Below are 10,315 nucleotides of genomic sequence, written 5' to 3'. Positions count from 1 at the left end.
TGAACAAGCATGGGATCCTCGACGGAAATTCTCAGTTTTATGATCAAGAAGGTTTTACTTTCTCTTTGGTGCTCAAGGTATATATATAATTTTTTCAGCACTTGCAGTAAGAAAAACTTTTTTTTTCATTTTCAACTGTAAAGGAGCTTCACGTTTTCATGTATATTAGTTTGAGATTTTTGCGGGTCGTTGAGTTCTGTTTACTTTACAAATATATGTTGTGGTTCAATGTTATCCTTGGTTTAAATATTATTTTCCATTGTTTTTGGTTATGGTAATGTATGATAATAGGGTTGAAACGATAGGAAATAAAATTTAAACCAAGGATTAAATTGAACCACAACATATACACAAAATGACAGCAGCTGAATAGGAACATTTCCACTCAATATGGTAAATATGCCTGTTAAACGACCATACATCTTTGTTATTTTTAGGGATGTCTCATGACAGGCTGTATAGTGTATAGTGGCCTTCAAAGTAACTTGCGCGCATTTAAGTTGATCAGCTAAGACGTAGATAAGACTGTTTTTCATTATTTTGAGTTACAAAAAATGAGGGAAGTTCTTTTATTTAAGTTAAACAAAATTTAGAACGCACAAAGGCTACGTGCGTTATGTATAATATTCCCTTCCTTTAATTATAGCTTGTTTCACCTCTATATTTAGCTACGAAAGCACCTGCCTTATTCCCACCTAATAAAAGCAAAAAAAATTAGAAAATAACAGTTTTTTACCACTTGTAGCAGTTGGCTCTCTCTAAAACTGAACATTTTATGCTGGACTTTGCACCCAATATCTCAGTTTGAATGAAAACGCTGATTAAAGAACTTGCGCGCATTTACGTTAATCAGCCATGACGTAGATAAAATTATTTTTCATCATCTTGAGTTACAAATAATGAGGCAAGTTCTATCAATTAAGTTAAATAAAGAACGGAGAACGCACTATGGCTATGTGCGCTTTGTGCATTATTCCCTTCCCGTAATTTCAGCTTGTTTCATTTTTATAGTTAGATACAAAAGCACCTGCCTCATTTCAACCAAATAAAGGTAAAAAATTTTAGAAAACAATCATTGTTTTCAGCTTTTAGTAGTTAACTATATCTAGAGATGAGGATGTTATGTTGGATTTCGCACCCAAATGTTAGTTGAAAAAAAAATCATATATTGAAGAATCACTTTTTATCATGAACGTGACTTTCTTTTTGATAACCGACTTATCCTAAGGCGTGCAGTAAATAATTTATAACGTTAATGTTAATGCTTTGGGTCGCAGAAACAAATAAAGGATCGTCTCTTTCGACGCGATGACAAAGAAATCAACTAGCAACACAGAATTCTTCCATTTCATAGGTTTACGCGGAAAGTTAACAAATATTCGTCTATCAGGTTACCATGTGGCTTCTCCCTTAATCCAACCTCGATAAGGACTGGCCAATCGTGTTGTACTGTTTCAACGCTTATAAAACTTACGTCACTTTGTTCGTGCATTGTACGTTTAGAAATGGCGATCAAGGAAAGTTTCTTCCTCCTCCTCTTTCAAGGAATCGCCATTATTTTCGCGAGAGAAGAGTCTACGCTTTCTCGTTCAGCGTTATTCCCCACCCAGGAGAACAAGCGACTCGCTGGTCATGCTGTCAAACGGTTTCAATCTCCCAATCAAATATCATGCAGCCTTTCGTGCCTCAGAAACTCCTGGTGTACTTCTACAAACTTCGAGGAACCAACTGAAAAGGACGAGAAAGGAACTTGTGAACTGAACAAGCATGGGATCCTCGACGGAAATGCTCAGTTTTATGATCAAGAAGGCTTTACTTTCTCTATGGTGCTCAAGGTAAAGTTTTTCTATTGTTTTTCTCTTGTTTTTTTTTTTTTTTTTTTTTTAACACGTACAAAAAGAAAAACAGTTGTCATTTTCATTTTTAAGAGAGCTTCTCAATTACATGCATAGTAGTTTGAAATTTCCGAGAGTTATTGAGTGTTTGCTCCTTATCTCTTAATTCTGTCAAGTTCGAGTACCCGCAAAACGACCGCAGCTGATTTGGAAGATTTCTACTCAGTAAGGTAAATATGCCTGTTAAACGACCATACATGCTTGTTATTTTTAGGGATGTCTCGTGTCAGGTTGTGGTAATGGCGGTTCTTGTTTGTTTCATGAGGAGAACCAAAAATTTTCATGTTCCTGCATACATCCTTGGACTGGAGATGACTGTCGAATAATTTGTAAGATTGCAATTTTTTTCTTTTATTAAACCTTTAGAACAGGGAAAAGTAATAAGAGTGCTCAATGGAGCCGAAAATGTAAATAACCGCTCCTTAAGCAAAATCCAGCTGGCTGGCGCATCTAAGAATATGACAGAACTCTTTCACTCTCTGGAAAAAAAATTAAATAACAACAGCTTTTGAAAAAACTTCATAACAGGAATTGAAAGCGGAATTGGTTCCCCATACAGACTCTTTTCTTTTCTCTTAAGACATGATCCGAAAGTTCATTAGTATGCCGTCGCCACTCAGTATGAAATGAATTAATTAAGCTTTCTAAATAGCGCAAATTAACATGACTGTGTAGATGATCAAATGCGCTTCACAATACTGTGTGGGGGACTTTACCAGATTGCCAGTGGCAATTTACAGTCAATGCGAGGAAGTGGGTTTTAAAGTGCTACTACGACGAAAATTTTTGCTTTTGTTTCAGGGTTATTTTAACATAAACCTTTTCTATATGTTCAAAATTATACAAATAGCGAAAAACTGAAACGATACTTGCGTACGGGGGCTGGAAATTTCCCACTGAAAAGTGCGTAGATACCGTCCGCCATTACAAAGTTCGCAAAACAATAGCATTCGAGATCTCCGTAAAGCGGTCTTGCGTTTGACCACGTGATTTATGCACTGCTACGTAGAAACATCAACCAAAATATTCGCATTTGGGAAAAGCTTGTGTGTTTAGAGCCGTTTATAAGACGTTTAAGATGTCATCTCTGTCGGATTCCTCTTCCTGCACATCTGAAAGTGATCAAGAAAGTTTTATAGTTGACGAAGTGATTGAGGAATTTTCTGAATTTGCGCCGTACGACGACAGTTACGAACCTCTTGCCACCGAGGAAGAAGCCGCGGTCTACAACGAGAGAGTTCACCGCGAAGAAGAAGAGGAACAATTGTTTCAGCGAAGATATTCGGGAGAGGTGCCAGCGAATGAATGGTATGGTATTATCATGGAATGTAGATTTATATTTTTATTTTCCAATTTCAAACAACCGTCGTAAAATCGTTGCTATGTGATTAACTGTAGTCCTGATTTTATGCGATAGTTTTATTAAAGCGGTCAGACAAGTAATGATTTTATACAGACGTATTTTTCTTTCGTTTGACAGATTTTTCAAATTATTTTGCGGGTGTTCGTGCTCGAACTGCTCTGTCAGCCTTGTGACAAAGGCGGAGGAGTGCATTTGCTGTAAAGAGATAGATCGCTGCGAAGAGGTCATGGAAGAAGCCATTGGAGACCAGAACGTATGCATAACCCTCCATCCAGGGTTTGAAAGCGTCTGCTTAAACCGCCACGTATTGGAAGTGGCTGCACTGGGCCTAAAAACACGAGCTGGAAAGTCGTACACAACTGTTCGTGTGCAAAGCAACAAAAATGATGATGAGTAAGTTGGGGTATTGTTGACTTTGTATCGGAACGATCGAACCTTACATAGCGTTGAATAATTGATACATCTAAGCTTATCACCGTGGACTGATCTCATAGAATCACATTTTTCATTTTCTAAATGGCGTTATTGGCCCCACTGCTTATTTTTAAAAGGAGTATTTATTTATCTCCATCCAATCCTTCCTTGAATGAACAGTGATGATATTTCCCTCACTAGATTCCTGAGGTCTATGGCCTATCACCAATTTACAAGACTGCTGTGGAGTTATATTGGTAGTTCCAAGCGATACCCCTTGCCCTGTTGTGCTTACAATAAAATCAGGAAACAATTTCCGAGTCAAAATGGCCATTACCGTGGATTCGAAGATGAAGAAAATGAATAATAAATGGACATTTTGCTCTTGAAGAGTGTCATGTGTCATTAAACTTCCTTGTTCTTCAGTGTCTCCAGTATCCTCTTCTGGTATTTTCGCCAGAAGGAGATAATGGAGGGGATCAAAAGGTGCCTTTGGTGATAATAGTATGTTGGCTCATGGTAAACCAATATACCCATGTGCGTAAATACCAGTAGTACCTTTCGGATGGATGCCCCAGCACAGAGCACTGCAAAACTTAATAGCAGGTTACCTGCTGGAAACATTCCTAGCAGGTCTGGTTGACTCTTCCAGGCTCTTGTCTGGCCACAGCTACTGCAGAAACTTTCCACGGTTAATAAGGTACCTGTCTTAAAAATAAAGAAAGTTTAGGTTTGGGAAGAAGCACAAGTAGCAGAACTGAAACAAAATAAGAAGAAAAAGGAAAAGAGAAACAATTCCCTTCGGTTCCTCTTGAATGTTTTTTTCCTTGTAGGTCCAACCTGTAAAAAATGATTGAAAGGAAATACTCATTTAATCATAGCATCTGAAATAATAAAATAACACTAACAAAATGATAATCATTTTTATTGTTTTTCTCGGGGTGTTGCCCGTTTTTTCAACTTGTTGTAAACCTGGCTAATTGTGGATTTGGTTTTTGATCTCACGTACATTCTGAAAAATGCCTTTTTGTAATAATTCTGTTCATTGCACACATGACAACTTTGAGCCCTCAAGCTATCTAGCCCACCCAAGTGGTAGAGTGGACAAACCGAACACTTAGGACTGGGACTTCCAGTCTATGGGCTGGCTATGCCTCTTTTTTTTTTTTTTTTTTCCAATTCTTATCTGATTAAATTAAAAAACGAATTTCAAGTATTCTTGTGCTGAAATAGATCCTCTCATACTGGATTTAGTTTTAAGCCTAAATCACTTCCCAAAGGATAGTTAGAGCTCAGATGGAAATGCAGTAGATTCTGCATCTTTGTACCTTGGGTTCTGATGAGTCTTCACTGAGTCATCATCTTCCTTTAGTTTTTTATATGCACTTTCGATTTCTTCACGACTCCATATAGGGTCTTTATCACCCGCAAACAGTAACTGAATTTATAGAATGTAGAAATCAGACTAAGTTCAATTTTGGTCGTTTTAAAAGACTAGCGTGTAACTCAAAATTTGCTGATTTCTTGGAAGGAACTTTGGAGAACTGTGAAATCTCAAAGTAACAGCAAGGTAATATCTCAAAAACTAGAGAACCGGATTTCTATGTAGCTTCACTTTTTCTACATTTTACGCTTGAGTGGAAAGGTCTGGGAATTGGGGAATTGACTTCACGTCCACCCAGCGCAAATGCCCATTTTTTCGCAAACGCCCGTTTTACTGTAACTATGAGAAGAAAGCAGAAAAGTATGAAAACACATGCAACAATATGGGAAGTCTAAATAGCCGGAGCATTCATTACACGAATATTGAACAACGATGCCAGAAAAAAAAATCATGTCACAGGTAAGTGAGGAAACAAATGTTATGGTGATAAGCACAGCGCAAATACATTGTAATTTCACTCACCAATCGTCGACTCCGCTTTGAGAGTGTTTCAAACGATTTTTTCCAAATAGTTGGAAACGTCCTCTTCTTCAACCTTTCTTTTCATGCCTTTCATCGGAAAAGCAAGCGTAAAAAAATCCCTTGTGAAATGCTAGGAGCACACTGCAAATTTTCCCACTGGCTTGAAATCCTTCCGATGAATAGACACGAACCTTTTCCACTTTAGTCTAACGCTACCCGAATCAGGAGAATTATGAATAGAAATCCCCAATTCATCGTTCTTTATGTTTCCACAGTCCTGAACAACACAACGTGGGAGGAGCAGGGTTTGGGGAAGCAGGGTTGGTGTAGTGGTGAGAGCGCTCGCCTTCCACCGCTGTGTCCCGGGTTCGATTCCCGGACCCGATGTCATATGTAGATTGAGTTTGTTGGTTCTCTACTCTGCCCCGAGAGGTTTTTCCCCGCGTACTGCGGTTTTCCCCTCTCCTCAAAAACCACCATTATTTGAATTTATTTAGTTTCAGTTTAGTTGTTGCTCGGAGATATTAGCACTTGCGTGCTACCTTGAAATTCGAGGATAAATAATGTTATTATTATTATTATTATTATTATTATTATTATTACTATTACTATATAATGTCTACCAGGCATACTTTCATTTTAGTCAAAAATAGCGAAGAAAGAACCTCTTAAAGCTTCCAAAAATATCTCGTCCGGAATGCGAAATTAGCCACGTTTGTGTACCTTGTTTTGCCGTGTTGATGTTTCTATTTCACATCTCGCCCCAACTCCTTCAAATACTACTCCCAGTCATTTTCTGAATCAAGTAATGGTGGCAGGATATTTACGAAAATTGTAGTGCAAATAAACACACTTCCAGATCATATTTCGACTCCAAACTTGGCACGGTAAGTCACTTTTACATATATTTTCGAAATATGTAATAAAAAACGAAACCCCAAATTTAATCGTAGTGACACTTTAATGAGGCAACTACATACCCGTTAAAATCATTTCGTGCTTGATGTTCGCTTCATCAGTGTATCTAATGGCGACTACCTTATCGCCTCTGTGCATACTCTTTCTCTAACAATTAAAAAAAATTCTATTCAATAATATTTTTTAAGTTCATTTGTGTTGAAAACTGTGCTAACTTACGTGATTCGGCCGATGAAGACGCAAGATTCAAGCAGTTTGTAATCATAATCTAGCGAGACAGATTGTAATATTCGATCGCTCAAATACGTTACAGCCTCCCGTTGTCGCTACGAGGATCTTTGTTAATTCTAAAACAAGATTACCAGTATTAAACTTAGTAAGTCGTTTCAACAGATTTGCTTGTTTTGTTTTGTTTTGTTTTGTTTCTCGCTCGCGCAAATTTCGGTGAGAGGAGGTATAATTGAATTTTATTTTTGAGAATTTAACTTTTATCCCATAGCAGAGGGATTGTATATGTATAAGGGAGGGCTTTGTAATAGTTAATGGTTGACAAAATGCTAAACACAAATCATGCTCTTCCAACCAAGAGTAAAATTCGTAGAGCGAGCGTATGCCGTCGTGTTGTGATATTGTGTAAGAAGGATGGGCATGCAGCCATTAAACATGAAAACCGATCGGAAGGAAACTATTATTACACGTTTTTACACTGGTGACGAGGATTAATCGAACTCATGGCCGAATTGTTAAATACCGCTTTAATTCCGCCGTTTGATCCTATGACGATCAAAATTCTCTCGCTAAATAATGGCAAAAGTGGTTCAAAAGCTTAAACATATTCTCCGACGCAGCTGGTTGCAAAAAGCGATAAACAACGCTCATTCTTTCTCCTTGCTGACCCCCAAGTTACCGCGGTATCTAATATTCAAGATGCCTTATGCGCGTTATCCAATGCAGAAGCTGATTAAAAAACGGCCGCGGAATGTTGAGTCATTGAATATTTCCCTCCATGAGAGAAGACCCCATTTTGTGGGCTCAAATTTCGCCAATAAAAAAAAAAAAACACGAGGAAGCGAGACCATCACTCAATTTGTTACGATCTAGGAAAATAATAAGTAGCTATACTCTACGATAGGCCCATCTAGAAAGTCGTAGAATAAGATTAAGCTGTCCATGTATTGTTATTAAAAAAAGAAAAGATAATCAATTTTCTTTTAATTTATTGATGTGGCTATACCCTCAGATGGGAATACTTTCCTCCAAAAAAGCTTTAAAGTGCAAAGATTTAGAAATAGAAACCGCTCGAAATGGAGAGATTAGAAAATAGGTTATTCCAATATTAAAGGTGCTCTTAAGGAGATTGTATAATGAATCGAGAAGAAATTTCTTGGGTTCGAAAATTCCCGTAGAAGGCACCAAAAAGTGGCCTTAAAGCCATGATACTCGAATTAAATGATACTATACTTCATTGAGAAGGGTGAACTTAAATTCTGTTGTTGGATTTATCCCACAGTCGCCAACTCATGTGGTGAAGTTGCTAAAATAATAAATAACAAGCAGTTACTGGATGGCGAATACTGGCTAAAAATTGGGGAAATTGAATTTCAGGTAAGCAATGAAAGTAAAAAAGGGCAAAGCATGATTCGAATTTCTAACAGTATTGCAGGTGAAAGCTAAGATAACTAAGCCTTTTACCCAGCTTATGCTTGGCAGTGCAAACAAATTAAAACCTTGTTCTTCTTTCTTTAATAGGTTTACTGCCACATGGCTGACAACAACCAACACTGGACTCTTATCGCTCGATTCTCAAACAGCGATGGCAAGAATTGGATGCGTGACGATGGGAGATGGTGGTATGACCAGCAAATTGCTATTGGAACAACAAACAACCCCTCTATGAATAATGATATGATTTCACCAACCTTTTGGTTAGTCCGCGGTAGCGAATTAAAGATTACGCGCAGTGACGACTCCAGCCACACCCCTTTGTTACAGACCTCAGGTAATTGTTTGAGTGGCCAAACATTTCGATCTAAAATCACAAGTTACGGTGACTTTAGAAATGGCAGTGGTTGGGCCATTGATCAGTGTCTTGGAAACTGTACGGTTCAATATGGAGGACTGTACAATTCAACAGATGGGTTTCAACAGGCTAATTGCAGTGGACACATCCAAAGTTCCGACAAGATCGGCTTCTGGTGTGACTGGAGTACTGGTGATGGATCAGTGATGATGATTGGTGGAGGAGGAGAGGAATGTGATCGTGCAGATCATGGGATTGGAATCACAGAAGCTAACGATGCCTCTTTTGATGATGAGGGATGCAGTGAACAAGACTTTGGTTATGGTGTTGGTCGTGGTAATCGCATTTCAATCAATCTGCTATCCCAGTCCTACTCATTGAACCTATGGATCCGTTAAACACAGTGTTACAGTATTTTCCAAATCGACAGAAAAATACAACTCGTACTATCTCAGCTATTTTATTGACTAACGTAATAACTACGGAGCGATATCAATAACCAGTACAATAACTATCCACTCACTTACGGAGCGATATTAATACCAATACAATAACTACCCTCTAACCTGGAGCTCTCTATAAATATTACAACTTCAATCTCAGTGCACTAATTCACAACTCACGGTCCACTTGAAACTCTTGTAACTTGTCGACGTCCACAATACTTTCTCCTACGTAGCGTTCCACACGGCTGACGATTTCAACACTAACTCCTCTGGGCTCTTCGCAACAGCAGTACTAACTCACTAAAAGGGCCTCACTTCAACTGATCGCGACTCCTCGCATATCTTCTACAAAACTTCCAGAATGTTCTAGAGATCTGTAATACTGCTATTTTTAGTAACATTACACTACTATTACGTCACAACGAAAATCTGCACACTAACGTTTCTAGAAAGCTCTATCAAGAGTACTCGCTCAGTCAGCATGATTAAACGTTCTAGGAACCTCTTTATTCTATTTTTAGTAACTACGTTACGCCACGCTTTTTAAAGAAATATGGGCGCTCTCCATAACACACAGTTAGAGCGTTACTTTTTAAACTTAGTTTAAGAAGAACTTTGCAGAGGATGATGTTATTCATTTAATGTCGCACTGTGATCCAAGTTAGATGAACATTTTAAAATGGTCAGTAATAGCGCATCTTTTTCCTCTCACAGCAGAGATAAAATGACTTGACCAGCACCCCAGCAACAATACTAAGATCATTAAACATCTTCAGCTTCTCATTGTCAATAAATTAATTGCCATCAGGATTTTTCTGGGAAAATCAAATTAAATAGAATCAGTTTAAGTCAGACTCAAAACTCATCGATCTTTCAAGGAAATGTGAAGTATTCATTGATGATTCTTTAGTAGTATCAGATATAAAATATGCAATATGTGTTTAATGTTTTAACTGAATATTCATCAAGAAATTTTTGAGACTTCGTCAAGCCTTCCATAAATTTCGATCAAAAATCACAAGTTATGGCGACTTTAGATAAATAATAAATAAATGCATGGCTGAAGCATTTACTACTCACTTCTCAACAATTGCAGGCAAGCTGAGAAATTTGTTGCCTGACATGCCTTTTGACATCGCTAAGCTGAGTAACGTTATAAAAAAATGTTATGTCACTTTTTCTTATTCAAGTGTTTTTGGCATGAGCTCTGATCTATTGATAGTTTAATCGCGGCTGTTATTCGGTCAATTTTCGTGAAATTTGGATGTATAATAAACCTAAAAGGATGTTCCGGATTTTCGATTTTTGCTTTACTTCTTGAGATATAGCCTCTACTTTGAAAAAAATTGGATA

General features: G+C 37.7%; 2 protein-coding genes across 2 annotated transcripts; both read left to right on the top strand.

Moving 5' to 3' along the window:
* The first annotated feature begins 1,174 nt into the window (after positions 1–1,174).
* On the top strand, positions 1,175–9,810 carry LOC148739999 (uncharacterized). Its single transcript, XM_088748060.1, has 4 exons — positions 1,175–1,835; positions 2,110–2,224; positions 8,007–8,101; positions 8,246–9,810. The coding sequence occupies exons 1-4, from the start codon at positions 1,506–1,508 to the stop codon at positions 8,912–8,914; spliced, it is 1,209 nt and encodes a 402-aa protein (XP_088604186.1). The 5' UTR covers positions 1,175–1,505; the 3' UTR covers positions 8,915–9,810.
* On the top strand, positions 2,253–4,323 carry LOC148740000 (uncharacterized). The gene is made up of 3 exons (XM_088748072.1): positions 2,253–3,203; positions 3,376–3,651; positions 3,874–4,323. Exons 2-3 carry the CDS (start codon positions 3,485–3,487, stop codon positions 4,037–4,039), a joined length of 333 nt encoding a protein of 110 aa, XP_088604198.1. The 5' UTR covers positions 2,253–3,203; positions 3,376–3,484; the 3' UTR covers positions 4,040–4,323.
* Positions 9,811–10,315: the final 505 nt, after the last annotated feature.

Source organism: Stylophora pistillata, chromosome 2, assembly GCF_964205215.1.
Source record: "Stylophora pistillata chromosome 2, jaStyPist1.2, whole genome shotgun sequence".
In the NCBI taxonomy this organism is placed as follows: domain Eukaryota; kingdom Metazoa; phylum Cnidaria; class Anthozoa; order Scleractinia; family Pocilloporidae; genus Stylophora; species Stylophora pistillata.
Note: the sequence above shows the minus strand (reverse complement) of the source record. Positions and strands in the feature narration are given on the sequence as shown.